Genomic DNA, 20,303 nt, shown 5'->3' with positions numbered 1-20,303 from the left:
GTGTCTCTGTCTCAGCCACTTGTTTCCGCACTATGTAACTGAAGTGACTTCAGTTACATACATGATCGCTTCACGATTCAAGTTTTGAACACATAAAATTGTAATGACGTAACGTTTTTTGTTTGAAGTTAGCACCTTCATTACTTCTGACAAACTGTGACAGACCTGGGATTTGTGTTTACGACAGTGATGCTGCACTTGGAAACTGCGTGGGGCGCCAAATAGCACAAAACGCCAATTTCTACATAATGTTGCTTTAATATCCTGATGACTCGCTGTTAGATATTGGTATTAAAAAATGCTAATCTATAACAATAATCTGGGTAATATACTATTTGATTATTATCATTATTTGTCAAGTTATAATGCTTACTCCGCTGGGCAAGTCATTTAGGCTACATCTTATCATTAAGATAAAGTCAAATTGTTGTTAATAACATCACACCACTGTCACATGCATTGTAATTTTGTTTTGAATGTTTGTTTTTATTTTATTACCATTTTAGTGCCATGCACCTCTTATTATATTATTAATTTTTAGTCTCTCTGTTTATCTGTAGTGTACCCATTTCTGCCCCTTTGTTGCTACTACAACAGATTAATTTTCCTCTTGGGATCAATAAAGGCTTATATTAAGCTCATCTGATCTGATCTTAATAAATATTTTATTGAGATGTCTGGCTGCACACTTTCACTTTGACACACACATCCCTCCTCGACTACACAACGCAGCTCCAACATGCTCCGGTGTTTCGTGGAAAAACGTTTGAGCTCCAGCTTCTGCCTCTTTAGCTGTCTGCCGCTGCGCCCGAATAAATTTCGACTTTACCTTTGGGTTTTATTTTTTTCCTAAAACGTTACACCGAGTGTCACTAACTGTGTCCACGTAAATGTAATTACAAATCGTGCCTAAAAACAACCAGACGCCAGGGTTGACATTTTATTTAAACGTAGTTTCAGACGCGAGTAACGGTCAGCTCGAGCCACCACAATACACAGCTAACCCGGCAACTTGCTAGCTAAACGGGTCGTTAGCCGCTGCTGCCTAAAATACCTACCTGAAACCCTTTGCTTTGTATGGAAGCGGTCAGCAGCATCACTAACGGGGTGAGAGAGATATATTATTGGCAACAGAGTGACCCCTGCTCATATTTTTGTAATGTACACTGCACTACTACTGTACGCTCCATTTGTTGTACTTAGCGATATTTGCGGACGCTAGCGTTGCGCTTTCTTTCACGACAAGACTGTTTACTTTTGTGCCACAGCTAACGTTAAGTTAACTTTCAGTCTGACCCCTTTCGACCGTACATTGTTATACAAGTATGCATTGCTAACGTGTTTTGCTCATGTATCCAGCATCTTCTTCAACTGTTTAACGTTACTCTGAGTTTTTGAGAGTTTTTATCAGACGTCTGTGTGTTGTGGTTTTAGTTAATTGAGAGCAACTACGTGGCACTGACTGGCAGATCTTTAAAGCTAGAGGAACAGTGCTGACTGCTCGTGTTTTTTGCTCCCCGCTGCTGTAGGTTCATGTTACGTCGCGCCGGGGAAGATGAGGAACATTATTGTGCTGTCACTGCTGCTGCTGCTGAACATACACAATGTCAGATCAGCACCCAAAGGCGTCACTGCCAGTTTGAAAGCAAAGTGGAGCATGACGCCGTTCCTCCTGGAGACAAGGTACTCATCCCCGGACATGTGTATCTGGCACTCTGACGAGTTTGCAACTATCAGGGTTGTAGCTAGGATTTTGATGTTGAGGGCATGGGTCACCTAAGCAACCCAAACACCTACTCACACATAGATTTTGTTTATTTAGGCTATTGATTTGTTATTTTCTGCACATTTCACAACATGTTGGGTGTTTGAATGCCGTCTGCACACTACCAGGACTAAGATTCCGGGACACTGGATCCCTTTTTTCATTGTTTTTTAAATTTAAAACATAAAAAAAAAAAAAAAAAAAAATCATGAGCCAGTTGCGTAGGAGAGGCATTGGTAGACCAAAAGTAAAAAAACAAAAAAAAAAAAAAACCACCTGCACAGTGTCTAACTTCCAACCTGTGGGTAGTAGTCTAGCACTGTAGCACAGCAAATAAATGCAACTAGACCAGTACTGAAAAGTTGAAAACAAATGTCACTTTACAACTTAGACAGTGTGCAGGAGTTTGCTTGCAACCTTTTCCTTATTTGGTTTAAAAATAGTCCAGTCCGATATATTGAGTCTATACAATCCTGTAGTCAGCCTATAGAACAGCCAGCATGTGTAGATTTTTAATTGTCACATGTGAACTCGATGAATGTTGTTCAAGCATTCATGTTCCCATTAAAAACACATGAACTCAAAGTCCTCAATTGGACTGTAGCTACGATTCTGGCGCTTAATACAGAATTGTTTGAACATGTAGTACTGTTCTCTTCACAGTTGAAGTTGCTTCATATTGTAGTGGCAAAGAACATCTGAAGATTGTAATGTCAACTAAATTGTATATCCATTGGAAAGAATGAGCTCTTAAATTGATATTCATCATAAAAATGATTACAAAAAACACAACAATTTTGGAAATAAGGGCTCATAAGTCAGCCGTAACTTAAGTATACATAATGGTCTTGAAAAGCAGCGTACAGTTCCTTTGTTCTTAACAGTTTTAAAAAACTAACAATGTATAAATGTCTTTTTATGATGTAATTTGAAATTTTTTCTTGTGTGTGTTAGAATATTCTTTTTGCAATTATAACCTACTGCTTGCCTGTAAAGTCTGTTTAATGCTAAGACATGGAACTAAGACATGAGGCATACATTTTACCAGAAAATAAGAAAATGATAACATGGTGCGTAGTCAGAAAATGGTTACTTAGATACATGCTGTGTTTCTGACTAATGCTCACTATGCTTTCATTTTTCTTTTGTGTAGCGAGTTTATCGGAGAAGATGGGAATGAGAAATTCTGGCAGTTTGTTGACACTGTGAAAGAGCTCACTGTATACAAGCAAGGAGGTATGTTGTTTGTAATTGGTTCTATCAAAATAGACTTAAGATAATCTTGCCTCACAACAGATGAGCTTCTCTTCTAAATCGCATCATTATCATAATGTTCATGTGTCTCACAGAGTCTGTGCGCTCGTACTACAACTTGATCCTTAAGAAGGCCGGCCAGTTTCTCACAGATCTTCAACTTAATCTCCTCAAATTTGCTCTGGCCCTACGGTCATACTCACCAGCTGTCCATGCATCTCAACAGGTATGTTGTGATCCAAATACTGTGATTTTAACTGTTCTAAAATCTTCTAAAAGCAGCCTGGGTATATAACAGGAGAGCCAGGTCTCCTTCTTGTTGGAGGCGGTTACATTGTCTGTTTACCCTAATCTTCATCCAGGGTGTCCTGCATGCCTGACTGCTTTTCAAACCGTTTTTCTCAATTGCACAGGCACAATCTTTAAATGACCATCATTATTCTCAAACTACCTTGTGAAATACTCCACATCAATAACTAATTTTCTCACAACAGTACCTGTATTTCTCTGTGGTTTCTCATAGAATTAAAATGCGAAAGATTAATTATTTGTTATTGATCCAGTGACAAAGTTTGTGTCGGTGATCAGAATTGATTGCAAAACACCATCAACTCTAAGGTGGAAACACGGTGGGTGGAACCTGCTCAGGCTTGTGAGAGATGACCTGTCTTAACTGGGCTTTCAAGTTGGCAAGCCTTAAAGACACGGCACTAAAAAAGAGCCCTCCGACAGAGGCTGAATGGAGCACATCAGAGCATGCAAAAATATTCTAGTGGGCATCCTAAATTAAAGAATGAATCCTTAATTAGCATTATATAAGACATTTGAAACAAGTGCTGGCCGAAAGCATGCTGAATCTGATCTGATCTGTGAGATTTCCTTGAATTAAGTCTAACAGCCTTTTATAGTCAGCACTAAATAATGAAATCCATTTCCAAAAAGAATTTAGATTTACGATCTTAATATAAGTTTATTTAACCCACTCTGTAGTATGGGTGTAGTTTTGCAGGTGCAACTCATCGAATATAATTTCTTAAACCAGTTACACTACAAAGACTGGTTGGTACCACATTTCCTGCATATGAAACATGGAGTAAAAATAGAGTAACAACATCTTGCTCATGCCAGAGGAGGAGGTGTAAAAATTCATGAAGCTTTGGTAAGGGAAAGGTGGACAGAGGGAACAGGGAAGCATTGCTTTGTGAGAGAACATTACTGCAGAGGCCAAACATATTGTTCCCAAAGTGACACAATGAACACTGAGAGTGGACGGAGAGTGTGATTGCAAAGTAAATTTCATATTTTTTGTCTCAACAGATGTAACTAATTTACCTGAATTTGTTGGATTCTTTGGTCTTTAATATAGAATGCAATAACAGTTTTAGCTTTTGGATATTCAATTGTATATTACTGTTATTTGCATTCTGTAAGAAGAGGAAATACATGAAAGGTGTTTTTTGAGAGATCGATAAAACCGTTTCTCTTGAAAATGGTGTTTAATTACATGAGTTTTAAATGCACAGTACTTAGTTGACTGTAGATTAAATTTGATTGTAATAATGGGTGACTCTTTCATTTTCAGTGCACTCTGTGTACACAGTTCCTCAGCCTTTTCCGATTGTCATGGTTTCAGTGATGATGAGGAGAAAATTTCATCTGGGTGACAGTGATGCACTGGTTGATGAATTTCTCTAATTTTAAAATGTGTTAAACATCTGAGTGAGTAATGGCCTTTTGCTGGTGAAATGAAGTGTTGTGCCGCACACTGTAAATTGCTGTGGTGAATGCTGGAGAGTGTTGAGAATAAATCAATCCCAAAACTGATTTAACTATGATTAACTTTGGCCCATCATGTTGTCGCCGGTGTGTTAAAGAACATTTTCTCCCTCCTGCTCTTAACAGATAGCTAGTGATGAGCCTCCGCCTGAGGCTTGCCCTGCCTTTGTCTCCATTCATGGTCAACATAGCTGCAGTACCAAGGAGATCAAGAAGCTGCTAAAGGCAGCTGCAGGCAGGTAACACAGAACGGAATGGACTTCCTCTTGAGGATAAACTCAATCTGTAAAAGTAAACAAGATGAAAAATTAGCACAGTTACTTTGTTCTTAAAATTGAATTCTTTGATGCTTGACTGCATTATTTCTGTGAGTAAAAATGAAAACAAATCATTTTATTTCGGAAATGTCTTTAACAGCTTTTCCAAATGTTTGCAGGCCAAAACCGTATTTGTACAAGAATGATCACACATATCCAGGGGTCAATAAAACAGATGTGCCTGTTGTGATCCTATATGCTGAGATTGGGACCAAGAAGTTCACCACTTTTCATAAGGTGCTGTCGGAGAAGGCGCAAGACGGCACACTTATTTATGTGCTGCGGCATTTTTTAGCGGTGAGTAGTGATGCGTTTGCAGCCATTTAAAATTGATTTTCCACTGATTAAATTGCTTTTATTAAATAAATGTGATTTTCCATACCTCTCAGTGAATACATTATCTTGTAATCTCACTTGTGTCTGTGTTAAAAGAGGTTTTAAAGAATGGAGGTTGTGTTACACTATAGTTTTCATATTGTCAACAAATCCCATGAAAACATCAGAACCAATAAAAGAATGTATTCTCCTGACGTATTGCCTGTGCAGCCAAAACCTAATATAGCTTATTCCCTCTTAGACCTCCACTTTTAAATCAAAGTATTTGGTTAGATTTAAAAGGGATCTAACTGAGAAAAAGATGCATTTGATTGAGTAAAAGGTGATTTCTTGAAGAAAAGCAAGAGTGTGGGTGTAAAAATCTTCTGATTGTGCCTGTGAAAGACTGAGACAGTGCTTTGAGTCTGGTTGACATTCCTGTCAAGGTTGAATGTCAGCAAGTCTGCTGCCACATGTGGCAGTCCATGTGCTTTTTGTTCCCAACGGTAAAATGCGTTATGGATTTTTACCTTTCTTCTGACCATGTAGTAAGGTTGTCAAAAGTATCAGATATTGATACCACACATTTAAAACCATAACATATCTTCATTCAGTCGTATTAAAAGTAACAAAGCTAACCCAAGGCTGCGCAGAGTTGAGCATTATGATAAATGTGTTGTTGTGTGCTGGTATGCTGTGGGGTGAAAGGGGTATTGAGTATTGTTGCTTTTGTACTAGTACTGTATTGAAGTTTCTATTCTGGTATCAGGTAAACTGGGAACCTACACATAAGAGGCTGTGTCTACATCATTCTGGCCATATAGTGTATCTGAATTGATAGGAAGCATCATCCATGGGATGTATCATATTATTATCACAGTATTTTAAAGAGTGATGCACATGTAGATGAAACTCCACAGTGATTTGCATTTAAGCCATTTGTCTCTTTGTCACTGTTTGCAGCAGCCAAAGCCTCAAAAAATGCTTTTATCTGGGTATGCTGTTGAGTTGGCTATCAAAAGCACAGAATACAAAGCTGTGGATGACACCAAAGTAACAGGTCAGTTGGTGACTTTTCAAACATTCTGTGCTGAACCTTGCTGTGTCCAAAGCAATGAAACACAAATCCTTTGAATTGTAGATTCAAAGGCAGCTACAAATGCAGAGGATGAGAATGACGATGAAGTTCAAGGATTCCTGTTTGGAACATTGAAGTGAGTAGCGTAACTTAAACATTCTAAATGCAATGCGTTTTTAATTGCTAGTATTTTCTTCTATTGCTGCCAGGCGTCCTGTGCGTGTATAACTAAAGGAGAAATAGAAATCAGTGCATTATACTTGTATCTTCCTTTTTTCTTTACCTTCAGGAAATCTCACCCTGAAATCCAGGAGCAACTCACTGATCTTCGCAGACATCTCCTAGAGAGTACCAATGACATGGCCCCTCTCAAAGTGTGGGAAATGCAAGGTATCAATGACATTTTTCGGTTAATCTATACAGTTGAGATGCAGTGATAGGTGAATTGAAGATTCAAGATCTAGATCTGAATCTGGAAAGCATCCATAATCATTTTCAGACAGATCATCAAGATCCCTGTACAGTATTTTCCAAACTTCTTTTTCTAAACTTCACAAACCTATTGGTTTGAACAGACCAATAGAGAAATGTAGCCAAGTGTCTCTTCCTTGGGTGAGGTTTTGTCAACAATGCTACTTCAGTTATAGCTAGCAACATGGCGTATGGGGAGCGTGTGGCAAAAACACAACTATCTTTTAATGTAATATTGTGTTTAGTGTTCCCGGCACACCAATGTGGGGGCCATCAGTGAACGTCTATTACCATAATTGTTATGGTTTGTCCTGCGCGTTGGCACAAGTTGACCCTTGTCAGCAGCTTTTTGGTCCGATTGAGCGTGTTGAATCTGCGTTTGGAGCCCGTTGGTGAGAGAAATTACTCCGATTGGCAGTGCCATTTACAACCTCTAACCAAAAGATTGCTTTTAAGATCGTGATGTGATGAAATAGATTGTGATATTATTTTTGGGCCAGATCTGCCCACCCCTTTTGAAATGTATAATCAAGGGAAAATTGATTTTTGTTGTGTGAGCTTTAGAGATACTGTACCATTTGTGGCCAGTGCTGCTTTTATTTTTGACTGACAGTTAATTATTTAACATAGTCAATGTCATAGAACCTTGCATGGATTTGATTTGCCTTAACATAATGTGCAAATGTTTGTGATTTTATTATTTGATCTGCACAGATCTTAGTTTCCAGGCAGCTGCCAGAATCATGTCCGTGCCAAAGTTTGATGCTTTGAAGCTCATGCGAGACATCAGTCAAAACTTTCCAAGCAAAGCCAGGTAAGAAGATTCATTTAATTTTCTCTTTCTGGCTTACCAGCTAACACATTTGGTACCAATCCAAAATCCATATTTTTAGAAGCCCTACTCTTGTGTTACAATCTGTGAATCCAGACACAAGTGCTGTTATTTAAGTGCCCATGAAATATGGATTTTATGAACTAATTTGTTTGAACATTATCCATGATAAATACATATTGAATATAGCAATCTAATCAGCTTTTTGATGTTTGCTTATGTTGGCCTAGGCATCTTGTAATAACACCAAAAACTGCTGAGTAAGAGTCAGGTGTTTACAGGGAATTGACTGAAAAACTTACCGTCTTGAAGGCCCACAGGTTTTGGAAGATTAAAAGTGGCATTTAACAGCCAGCTTGGGATGTGGTAAAAGCTGATGTGACTGTACATGTTTTACTGTTCCCACAGATCACTGACAAGAGTGGCCGTAAAGCAGGAAATGAGAAAAGAAATTGAGGGGAACCAAAAGGTGCGATATCATAAGCAGCATTCCCACATGATAGTGCAGGAGGTTTTCTTTGATAACATCCTCAGCTATTGCACAAGTTTTATTTTTAGAGAATGACTGTCTAATCTGTATGTGAAATAAATTCTGTGACAACATCAATGGGGACATTTCAAACTTAGTTTTCTCCCAAGCGCTGTGCACACTTTGTCTTCTACTTGCTGCAGTCATGTCTCTGCTTTTCTTGTCAAAACTTGGAAGATCACTCATTTAAGGGGTTTTGGCATTCACCTAACACCTTGAGCTTGTCCTTTCAGCATCTCAGCGAGACTATTGGTGTTCACCCAGGAGACGGGGAGCTCTTCATCAACGGGCTGCACATTGATCTGGACATTCACAACCCTTTCAGGTAGGAATCCAGCAGGAGGGAGCAGTGGTCTGTCTGTGCTCTCCCCAGGATTCTTTAGATCAATGCATTGGCTCAGTAATCGTGAGTAAAGATCAGAGTTTGTTCTAACGCGAAACAGCTGCCACTCAGCTAAAATGTCTAAAGAATTAACCTGTGATTTTGTTTTTACAGCATTTTGGACATCCTCAGAGGAGAGGCCAGGGTCTTGGAGGGGCTTCATAACCTAGGCATTAAAGGAGAACATCAGGGCAAGTTGCTGAAGTTGCCTGTGAGTGCTGTGGATGACAGCTACTCCTTAGATATCAGGCATCCAGCTATAATGGTGAGTTCTGTCAGAAAGCGTTATTGTTCAGGCCTAAATCAACTCTGTAGGTGTTTCATTCTTCTTTGTGTGTGTCAGGGTGTGAGCTAATGGACCAGTCATCAGGCTATTGCAGCAGTCTCGAGCTTGCCAGAAACTTCAGTTATTAATTAGGAAGTTAGCCAAGAAAAGCTATCAAATTAAAAACTTGCAAGTTTTCATTTTGGCCCCTCTGGCCATTTTAATATTCGAGGTACTATAAAAATGCCAAAGAAATGAAAATATTAAGCCTGTCCACATTCAACCAAGAGGTCTGTCTTTTCAGCTTGCATCCACCCTACCAGAGATTGGAGATTATGTGTGTCTGAGAGAGAAAGACACACACACACGCAGAGGGAGTCTGTAAGCGAGATAATGACAGTTGGCCTGTTGCACTGTGGGGAGGCTTGTACGGAGAGACAGACAACTGTTAGTGCCAGATTGGCTGGCAATAATGGATCATTTTGCAGTTAGCCATCTAATAGCTTTCTCTGATGGTGAGTAGTAGGGCTTTACAACAGGTGTATGTGGATTTTGTACAGATCAGAGTATTTCTATCCACAGAACAGCTTTATTAACCTGTCTATTATGTGGCAGAAGTTGACATTCTGAGCAGCGAGCCCCAGCCTATCCCGGTCAAAAAGCTTCTGCTAGCAGTGTAAACGCCAACATTCCCCAGTTCTTCAAACTCCCTATCCAGACTGCCAGCTGCACACAGCTAACTAACTGCAGCAGCATTTAGCTGCAGTTCGCGTTTACGCTTGTGCTATGTTGGCCCCTATTTATTTTGAGTATGAATTCAACATGGTGGCCAATTCTTACATACTGCACCCTTAAGATATGGAGCAGTAGACAGGAACTCTATGCAATATCTTGGTGCCGGTGACAAATAGCAGGATACGATTACTACCACACTGAGTCATAAATGTCAATTACAGGGTGTAGTTACTATTGAATATACAGTCATGCTGAGAAATGATGCCAGTGTTTGATACCCAATATGTGTGGATTAAAGTTTGGAATGTGCAGTTCTAGTAATAGAGGGCTAGTGATGGAGGTAAAGTAAAACAAAACAAAAAGTGTTTAGTATTTATCCAACTTCTTCCCAGACCCATGAAACCTTGTGCGACTAAGCCAGGGCTGGTCAATATGACCCTGAAGTAATATCATGATAATAATGATGTGTACACCTTGATATTTTGAAAGCACTGGTAGGAAAATTAACCATCACAGTATTTCTGACCAAATAGGCTCTGCTTAGATCAATATTGGAACTATATTGTAGGGACTCGTTTTCTTTTGTTGTTAAATGCTATAAAAATGTAAAGAAAAAAAGATATATATATATTGTAGGGACTAGTTGTACTTTCACAAAATATAAACACAATGTGATTTTTGTTTAAAAAAAAATCATCAAAATGTCTAAGTGGTCAAGTTAAGAAAATAACATCAATTTAATGTTATGCAGCTTTTAAAACCAGGAAACAACAACACTTATGCCATATCAAAATATAATGAGGACAAAATCTAAGCTGGGATATAGTCCTATATCCTGATAACAGTATGGATCATTGGTTCGCTCTGTGTTGGAGTAAGCCATGTGTTATGTCTCAATTCTTGTCACACACTTGACTGAAAAACAACTTTGCTGTAAATTTAAAGAACACCCTTGGTTAAAGCAAAATCCAGTATTTGTTATGGGTATCATGTCTTAACCAATGAAAAAATTTATGAAAAATATAGAAAACACCACTGTGTCTGGCAGAATTATCCTTGAGCGAGGCACTGAATCTGTCCTTATTCCATGGTTTCTGCTTTGATGCTTGCACTTAACTCATGGATATCAACTTTTCACACAAGCCCTCTTTATGTCTTATACTTTCCAGTGGCTAAATGATATAGAGAATGATCCAACATACCGTAGCTGGCCAACAGGTGTGCAGGAGCTCCTCAGAGCCACTTTTCCCGGAGTCATCCGGCAGATCAGACGCAATTTCTTCAACCTGGTGAGTCCTCTGAAGTCAGGAAATGCTGAGGGGGTGGTGATGATAAGGGGGGGGATGAAATTGATAGCAGGCTTCATTGTAGTTCAGATGTTCCTCTGACTTGACTTTTACTGAACCCTGTGGAACTGTTGCTTCTTCAGACTCTTCTCTAACAGACTCAGATTAAATTGTGTTTGCCTAATTTCTGGGGTGTTACATTTCAGTCGGTATAGCCAGACACACTTTCACAAAAGAGAGAAAAGAGACTGAATGGTGTTTGTTTTTGCTTTGTTGTTAGGTGCTGTTCCTTGATCCACTACAAGAAGAAAGTGTTGAGCTGGTAAAACTAGCAGAGCTTTTTTACAAGCACAAGATCCCCCTGAGGTTGGTGCTGTTACTCCTCACACAGCCTTGTATGTGGTCCACTCTTGGCATTTATACTCTTTACGTAGTCTTTAAGTAGTGATTCTCATTCCACCTGGAAAATTAAAAACGTGTTTTTGACCCATTTTCCATAGAATTGGATTTGTGTTTGTTGTCAACACCAAAGATGAGATTGATGGCTTCTCAGACGCAGGGGTCGGATTTTACCGACTGCTGAATTACATTGCAGACGAGTACGATTTATCCCAGGCTCTGATATCAATGCTCTCAGTAAGTATGGCACATATACAAATCTCTCAGCAAGCTCTTCTCAAGGTATAACTGAAGTACACTTCTCACCAGCTTTTGCTTCTTTCTATCTCAGCAGTCAGTCCTTTTATTGTGCCTTGTGTTATCCCATGGTTTGGAAAATATAAGTCAGTGGGATTTTGCCTTCAAATAGAGTTGGAAGTTATGAAAGTTGCAGGGATTGAAGACAGTGATGATCACAACTGATCTGACTTACCTGTCTTGCAGTTGTACACCAAAGTAGAAGTTGGGGAGACACTGTCTGTTGATACAGTCACTGCTTACCTGAAGAAGAAATTCCCCAAAGCCAATGCTGAAAGGATTCTAGGTGTGGAATCAGAATATGACTACAAAAGGCAGGTATGGGAATGAAATATCTCTCTTTTGTTTTTCTTTCTGTTTATTGGTTATCCTTAAAAAATGATTGATGAGGAGTATCCAAAGATTCAGTCCATGTTTTGTTTGCTCTAGGATGGTGCCCTCTTCTACAAAAAGAGTGGCCTGGGTGCCCTACCTTTGGCTTTATTTAACGGCGTTCCTCTGAGCCCAGATGAGACGGAACCAGATGAGCTGGAAACCATCATCCTGCAGCGCATTATGGACACCACCACTGCCTTCCAGAGAGCTGTCTTTATGGTACAGAAAGAGACTCGCTCTTCATGTTCAACCTACCAAACTTGACTTTTTTATGGTAGTTGAACCTATTGATATACATGATTTGCAGGATAGCAGGGCATTGAAGTTTGCAGTGTTATTGTTTAAAGTGTGTAAATACACTACATACCTGGCTGAATGTAATAAAGAGGATTATTACATTTGCAGATATCGTTACGCTGCATATTAGCTACACACACGATCCAGTATTTTCTTATCTGGGTCTGCAGGCCCTTAAAAAGTATAAATAATCCAAAACTACATTTTGCCCCTTTTAAAAGTCTTAATTATAACTTGTACCTATAGAATCCCTGCATATGGATTGATGTTCTCAGTGACGACTCATCTGTTTTCGTTCTCTGTCTACAGGGTCAGCTGACTGAGGGCTCGGATGTGGTTGACTATCTAATGGAGCAGGCCAACGTGGTCCCCAGGATGAACCCTCTTATTTTAAGCACTGACAGACAGTACCTTGACTTCACTGCCAAGCCAGGTTACCTGTGCTGCTAACCTTAAATCTATTCATTTATTGAGCTATTTACTGTATATATTTCTCTTATTTTGTTTTTCTTTCTTGCGTTGCAGTCGCTGATGATTGGGATGACACAACTATGTTTTCATACTTGGATTCCAGAGACAAAACAGCCGTGATGTCTAAAAGAATGAAGTACTTTACAAATAGTGGTAAGGAGTCACTAATTATGTTATGCCTTAGTTTCACAATTTCACAAAACACCATTTAATTTTTAGTAACACAACAATATGCAACAGTATAAATCGAGCATCTGCAATTTTGTCAGTTGAATGAAACAACCATTCTGCACTTACTTGTTGAAAACCTTTAACTGAGCAGTTTCTAAATAAAAATGACTCCTGCGCTGCTTTACTGATGTATGAAAGTGTGAAATTGACCTTTGTTAAAGCGGACACACTCTGCCTCTGGCAGGATAATTGCTGGGTCTGTTGACTGGCTTTGGGCCAACTGTCCTAATGGTCGTCAGAGCTACATTTCACTGCTCAAGCCTGCAGTGTAGCTGTCTCACTGAGGTTGAGGAGGCTGATTGCCAACCTTCCTTTTGGGAATAACTGACTGGCTGACTGCCTGCTTTTCTGACTAACTGATTGACTGCTTGACTGACTGACCAGGGAGGGTATAACTATGACAGGTGGCACAATTCTCTGCTAACATACCGAGCTCTTTGTGATATGTCTCTCTCACCTCTGACCATTCACTGTAATAACTGGACCTCAATTTCCTTCTCACTTTCATTAGATCGTTTGTGTATAAGCATAAGCTAACCCTTTTAAAAGATTAGACACTCTTGCTAAATTGCTAAGTGCTGTGTCAGCATTGAGGTTGACATTGAGATAGAAAACTACTCAAAAATACATTTGCTTTACATTGAGATTTTCATTTTGTAACAGTTTATCATACAAATGTCAGGAACTGCAGCAGAGTGTTCAGGATGTATTTTAGCTTGCTGTGATGTAGGTCATTCATATTCAGAGTCCTTTTGAGTTATTGCCTTTTTTTCTTTTCTCTTCTTTTTTGCCTAAGATGAGGATGGCATGAGTGCTGTAACCATGTGGATAGCAGGAGATTTTGAGAAGGTCTCAGGAAGAAAACTTTTGCTCAATGCTCTGAAACATTTGGTGAGTATCACCTATTCTTTTCATCACTCCCCATTCTATTAACCCATGATTTAAGGGCTGGGTATCAGAAGTTGATACTTTTATGGCATCTACCAAACTGCCTCTATACTATCAGGTATCAAAATAATGTCTTGTCATTCGATACCAAATTTGATATTCAATTTGGCCTGCCAGATTTTTTAAATAAAAATTGGTTTAGAAAATTTTGCATAAAAGCCACTGTTTATGTTTTTTTGTTTTTGTGTGATAAGAAAAATCCCTTGACAACTGCAGATAAAAGATGTTTGGTCCTTGTTTATTATGCATTATAAACATAATTACTGATCTTCAGTGTACTGAAATGAATCAAGAATCCCAACACCGGTGTCAGATTTTTTTGATGTAGTCTGGACAGTATATCACAAGCCTGAAATTTTTGGCAGGAATGAATGTTGACTCAATCAATAACATTTTTCACATTGGCCTGTCTCACACACAAATCTTGCAGCTGGTGTCCCTGCAGTTACAAAACTCATCCGCTGTAAATCTATAGGGTCACGTACAAGCAGAAGAGATGAACTTACAAAATACTTTTTTTTACTTGTTATAACAACAGACCCCATACCGCTAGACTATAACTGAGTAAATGTTCTCTGAAAAGTGACATTTCTGTGTGTGCGCTTTCAAGAAAATCATGAAAACAGATGCTTCTAAAATGTAATATTCACTGCTGATATATGACAAGTGAATTACATGCGATACAGCAGGTAATCATTTGGTATTTCTCGTGAAAAAAAAAAGATTCCTCACTGGTAGAATAAACAGAATAGGAGAAAACTTTCCTGTTTCTTTTAAGCAATCAAACCCCTCTCCCCCCAGTCCTCTTCCTTAGTGACATCTGTGGTCTCTGGAAATATGAGAATGTGTGATATTTCTGTGAATTGTGTGTTTGTGTGTGTGTGTGTGTGTGTGCGCAGAAGGCCAGCCCTGGAGTGCGTGTGGGGGTGATAGATAACCCCACTGGAAAGCCCAGCGAAGATAACACTGTGCTGTACAGGGCTATCTGGGCTTCTCTCCTCACCCAGAAGAATAAGGCTGCAGCAGAGTTTGTGCAAAAACTCCTGATAGACGAGAGCAGCCAGCTCCTCCAGCAGGGTAGGACCAAGATGAAGGACTTTCTGATTCAGGTAAGGTAGGAATAGAGGAATGAAGCTCTTTTTTTTTCTTCCTCAGTTTAGAAATAATCATATTCCAAACATTTACGTATTTCAAGTAAATGTGATGCCTTTGTATTCTGTATTATTTGCAATTTACATAAAGTAGAAGTCTAAGTCTTTATTATTTTGTTATTGAAATAGCCAGTTGTGGTCCAACTGATACACAAAATCAAACCCCTAAAATCTTTTGAATATGGTCTGTCATCATTCTTACATCAACATTAGCAATCTCACTACACTGATACCAACTTCGCCCTTTTATCCAGAAAGCATGCGCACATTGTGGTGTGGTATATTACTTTATTTATTTGTGTGAAGATGGCACACTCATATCATATTAAGTTTACAGCACGTGTGGTCTGCCTCCTGGCTGACAGAAAGGAAGACCACATGATCATTATTACAAGCAGAATATCTGGGAATTGGATGTCTCCTACCAGCTACTGCATAAGCATTTAACATAGAAGTTTTCTGATACCAGCAGTCAAGGCAGATTAGAAAATAGAAATGTATTTTCTGTTTTGTCAAACACATGAATGCCTGGAGACCTGAGGGGGTGAATTCCATTTCCTGTGTTCTCTGACACAACCAGAATGTGTATAAGCGAAAAAGGAGAAAGGAACAAGTCCAATGTATGGAATGGGAAATATGGCTATAAACCTTTGTTATGATCTGTGTTGTGTTTTGATATTGATATATATTTTGGTATATTGCATTTTGTGAAAATTACATTGATTATTTTTTAGCATTAAGGTTAAAATGGCGAGATGTAATTGTCGGATTTTGACTAAACCAATGTAAAAAATACAGTACCTGAGATGCTTCATCACATTTAAGCAAAATCCTCTAAATCCAATGCTGCCATAAAAATGTCCTGCTCACTGATTTGCAACTTTACCTGCCAGAGATATTAACTGGATTCCTACGTTAATAAACAATATGGCAAAAGCACAACAAAACTGATGAATTTATATTGTCTTATGATATAAAGCATCACATCTGTCATGATAAATACTTTTGTTGGATGGGATATTGTAAAATAAATAAATGCCAAAGCCAATATAATTATATAGAGCGCTAGACTTTTAATTCTCAAGGATATTAAGACATTTCAAGTTATGCATGAAACAAATACTGAGATATCTTGAATAAATAAAACATAAATAAAATACAACCACACAACCAAAATGATTAATATTGCTTGATTGTGTCGTGAAAGTTGTATCAGTGAAGTGTATCACTGCAAAAGGGGGGTCAGAAAATAAGAACATTTTTGGCAGAAATGATGAGCATGAGGGCAAAAATGAGGAGAACAAAGGTTGGATATAACCACTTGCAGAGATTTGTCTTCCACTGGATTTTAAGTGCACAGTCGGAGGAAAATGGTGATTGATGAGCCCATCTTCTCGTTCCTCTTCTGTACATCAGCTAACAGAATACATTTAGAGCACGCATGATGCCGCACAGCCTGGGGATGCCAAAGCAAGCAGTCTACTCACTGTCAGTTCCACTTGATCTGTCACAGGGGCCAGCTCAAGGCGGCCGCCACACGCTGAATCTTTAACTAAAAATTGCTGGTGGATACCTGGTCTCCAGAACCTGAATGCATGGCCGAGCTCCTGCTCACCGTTCATGCTTGTGTGAGCCTGGTGCTCAGCTGAGCCTGACCATCACTCTGCTTCTGTAAGCAGTCTACAGCCACTAGTGTTCTTCATGCTGTAGTGTGCAATGTATCCACCCACACATCATTACACATAACAATTTAAAATTCTCAGGCACTAATCAACAAATCAGCTGACAGGAGGGCTCCCAACTCTCCCATCAGGACAAGTTGTACAGCACAGGCTACATTTGGGACCAGCCATAACAAACTGCCCTTTAATTATACCAGCCTAAAAGAATGGGGAGAGAACAGGCTGGAAATAGCAACAGAAAGATAGGTAGGAGGTGGCTGTGTGAGTTGAGACTCAGAGTCGAGGGATATGAGTTTATTATTGGCTGCCAGACAGACTTGCTGACTGGATTGTGCTGACATTATTGGTATTTCACCTGTTCTCCTGAGGAGAGATGTCGGAGAAACTAATAACCTGACTCCACACACACATCACACTCCCACACCTAATTTGTTATGGACAAAAATGGCTGAAGCTTAATTAAGAGTTTGTTGTATTAATTACAAATTGATTAATCTAATTTCCATGCGCCTTTCTTATAGCCCGCTCCTCTGGCTAAAATATTTTATGTTTGGAAAGCTGCAGTGATTGTGCTGATGTAAGGCATCAATGATATTGTGAATAATTCTTTTGCCTCACATACATCATTCCTTATGCCAATGCATCACTCAGATTGTGTTTTGTACAGACTGTAAAGGCAGAAAGGTCCTTGAGTGAGTCTATTGGATCTTGAATTACATCACACTTTCCTCAGAAATGTGTGAGCCAACAATGCAATCAATGTATCTTACCTAATCAGACTTTTGTTATTCTGCTCCAGGGCATGGACGAAGATGCCTTTGAGAAAAAGTTCAACACAATGGAAGTGGATTTTATCCGCAGTCAGCAGCTGTTTTGTAGAGATGTCCTGAAACTGAGTCCTGGACAGCGGGCAGTCATCAGTAACGGCAGGGTGAGTGGACTTCATCTCCGACAATTCAAATAGCATCTTCTCAGATATTCAGAATACTGATCCATTAGAACAATGCATACTAAGTCCAACAGACCACAGTGAATATTTTATATCTACAGAGGGCATACGCCCTCATTCATGCCATGTTCCACCATCATGTTTCTACAGTAGCCCAGAACAGCCAAACCCAACACTGGCTCTAGAGAGGGTGTTTTTTTTTGTTGCATTTTTTCATGTTTTTAGTGGCCATTGTAAAAGAGGTTGTGACAGGGTTTTTAGTTGATTGCAGTCTGCAACCAAAACTGCCACTAAATCCTACACACTGAACCTTGAAATGTTGCTGCTGTCAGGGTTCGTATAAAGTCCTGAAAGTCTTGAAAATGCTACATTTTAAGGCAACATTATGAAACTTTTTTCTACCTTAAAATAACAGCTTCTAAATCATGTTGATGGTACAGTTTCTTGTAACAGGGTGAAAGGTTCTGCCTCAGCCACGGTTAATGGTTATGGACCTGGGATTTGTACTTATGACAGTCTTGTTGCACTCAGAAACTGCGGGGGACACCACATTATACAAAATTCCAATTTCTACATAATGTTGCTTTAACGGTTGTGCTTTCAAGGTTAGGAATATGCTTAAATCCCAATATACTCCTTGAAAATGCTTGATTTGCAACATTATCTGTTGTTTCATCTACTCATCTCATTTAGCTTGAACCAACATTTTTTAGTATTGGGAATGAAATGACTCATCATTTTTGTCTGTTTCCTCCTGGCGTCTGAATAAATGTCTATGTTTTTGATTGTGATCAAAACAGGTGGTAGAATAAACAAAGTAATGCTATATATTGATTGCTGTCGATATAAAGGAATTCCGGAAAATGGAATTTCTAGCTGTTGCATTTATAGTAACAATTTAGATAAGACAAGGTAAAGGCTTCGTGTTTGAAATGTTTTGTTTTAGGTACCTTGAAAGGGCTTGAACAGTGCATGAATTTAAATCTTAAAAAGCCGTACAACCACTGTGCTACTGTTTGGTACAGTGGAGCAGGATCCTTTTAGCTGCTGCACTTGGATGAATTTCCCTCTTGTGTTTTCAGAGCGCTTCCTTAGTACTGTCAAATCAGCATTACTGTTTCTCAAAGGTCACAGGTGGAACACACTGCACTGTGTGTGTGTTTGTGCGTGAGTGACTGTATGTCTGGGTGTATGCGTGCACAGAGCTGCTGGCTGATGTCTCAGCAGCAGTGATGCTGACAGTCATATACGAAGAGGCCAGCCCCTGAGATAGCAGTAACAATTAATATCATTTTACATTCCCCTGCTGCAGTGGCAGGACTCTACACCCAAAATAGAAAAAGGAGGAAAACACACACACTGAATACGACGACTTTAATGGATAAAACATGGTGTTACAATCCCATTACATTAAACACCCACTTGGCAAACAGTAAATAATATATGCTCAGATAAGAATTTTGAATAGTCGTGTTCTGACTGCACTCTTTCCTGGTGTTAGATACTCGGCCCGTTTGAAGAGCTGGAGGAATTCACTGTGGAGGATTTCCACTTGCTTGAGAAGATTACACTGAGCGGTTCTGCAGAGAAAGTCAAAGCCAAAGTTAAACAGATGGGGATGAAGCCAAAGCAGTATGTTTGTATTTGTCTGCCTTGTCATATGAGAAAAAATTACTCTATCTTTCTAGAACTGCCTGTGCTAAACATTTCAGCATCCCAACATTAAAAGATAAAGACAGTAGTTGTTGTATTGTGAAATATCTTTAAACCTTTTTATCACTTTTCTCTTTGTGTCACTTTTTTGTTTAGTATTGAGTTTCTGTAAACCTATCATTTCCTATTAAGTGTTCTGTAGTGACAGAGATTTTAGTCTCTCAGTGTGTTCAAGTACCATTAACTGATTTATAAGGCCACCTTGTTAACAGCCTGACATCACATTACATGAGCTCTGTTTGATATACCTCCCAGCATGTAGCATTAATAAATAAAGGGCTCACCCTGATACGCCTCTTTCCCTGTAGCGCTAGCGACTTGGTGATGAAAGTTGATGCCCTCCTAACTGCAGCACCCAAAGGAGAGGTCAGGAGGGATGTCCACTTTATCAAAGACAGCCACAGGTGGGCAACTTTTTTCTCTTTTCTCTGTTTACACCCTCATTGTTCTCTGCAGTCTCGCAATGAAGCTTTTCCCTTTGTTACAATGGATCTTAAAATTGCAACATCATCATTTCAAGCAGTCCAGAGAGGGGAATCTTTTGATTTGCAGTTCTGCTGAATAAGGGTTGTATAACCTTGTAGTGCTGAATCCGCTTTGGTGTGCTGTTCCTCTCTCCACCTCAGTGTGCTCAATCTCTCCCCACGTGAAAACGAGGTGTTCTATGATGTTGTGGCCATCGTCGACCCCCTCACTCGGGAGGCGCAGAAGATGTCCCCTCTACTTATCGTAAGCTGTATTCTTTTGCGTATTCTTCTCCTGTTGACATCATACAGCAAGACCTT

At 39.3% G+C, this 20,303-nt stretch overlaps 1 protein-coding gene across 5 annotated transcripts in view; it reads left to right on the top strand.

Moving 5' to 3' along the window:
* The first annotated feature begins 791 nt into the window (after positions 1-791).
* uggt2 (UDP-glucose glycoprotein glucosyltransferase 2) overlaps positions 792-20,303 on the top strand; it is a 44,493-nt gene continuing 24,981 nt past the window's right edge. The window contains exons 1-26 of one of the 5 annotated variants that reach the window (XM_030427966.1): positions 792-1,107; positions 1,530-1,683; positions 2,919-3,001; positions 3,115-3,245; positions 4,922-5,034; positions 5,232-5,409; positions 6,394-6,487; positions 6,569-6,641; positions 6,795-6,895; positions 7,691-7,790; positions 8,217-8,277; positions 8,571-8,662; positions 8,834-8,984; positions 10,889-11,008; positions 11,286-11,371; positions 11,506-11,641; positions 11,888-12,019; positions 12,131-12,295; positions 12,683-12,806; positions 12,899-12,997; positions 13,872-13,966; positions 14,923-15,132; positions 17,656-17,787; positions 19,307-19,437; positions 19,827-19,922; positions 20,145-20,247. In XM_030427966.1, the coding sequence (XP_030283826.1) occupies positions 1,556-1,683; positions 2,919-3,001; positions 3,115-3,245; positions 4,922-5,034; positions 5,232-5,409; positions 6,394-6,487; positions 6,569-6,641; positions 6,795-6,895; positions 7,691-7,790; positions 8,217-8,277; positions 8,571-8,662; positions 8,834-8,984; positions 10,889-11,008; positions 11,286-11,371; positions 11,506-11,641; positions 11,888-12,019; positions 12,131-12,295; positions 12,683-12,806; positions 12,899-12,997; positions 13,872-13,966; positions 14,923-15,132; positions 17,656-17,787; positions 19,307-19,437; positions 19,827-19,922; positions 20,145-20,247 (2,934 nt within the window). In that variant the 5' untranslated portion in view covers positions 792-1,107; positions 1,530-1,555. Of the gene's footprint in view, positions 1,108-1,529; positions 1,684-2,918; positions 3,002-3,114; positions 3,246-4,921; positions 5,035-5,231; positions 5,410-6,390; positions 6,488-6,568; positions 6,642-6,794; positions 6,896-7,690; positions 7,791-8,216; positions 8,278-8,570; positions 8,663-8,833; positions 8,985-10,888; positions 11,009-11,285; positions 11,372-11,505; positions 11,642-11,887; positions 12,020-12,130; positions 12,296-12,682; positions 12,807-12,898; positions 12,998-13,871; positions 13,967-14,922; positions 15,133-17,655; positions 17,788-19,306; positions 19,438-19,826; positions 19,923-20,144; positions 20,248-20,303 lie in introns of all 5 variants that reach the window. The other 4 variants (XM_030427967.1, XM_030427965.1, XM_030427968.1 and 1 more) reach the window with 4 other exon arrangements.

Source organism: Sparus aurata, chromosome 9 (assembly GCF_900880675.1).
Source record: "Sparus aurata chromosome 9, fSpaAur1.1, whole genome shotgun sequence".
NCBI lineage: Eukaryota > Metazoa > Chordata > Actinopteri > Spariformes > Sparidae > Sparus > Sparus aurata.
The sequence above is the reverse complement of the archived record's forward strand: the minus strand, read 5'-3'. Positions and strand labels throughout refer to the sequence as shown.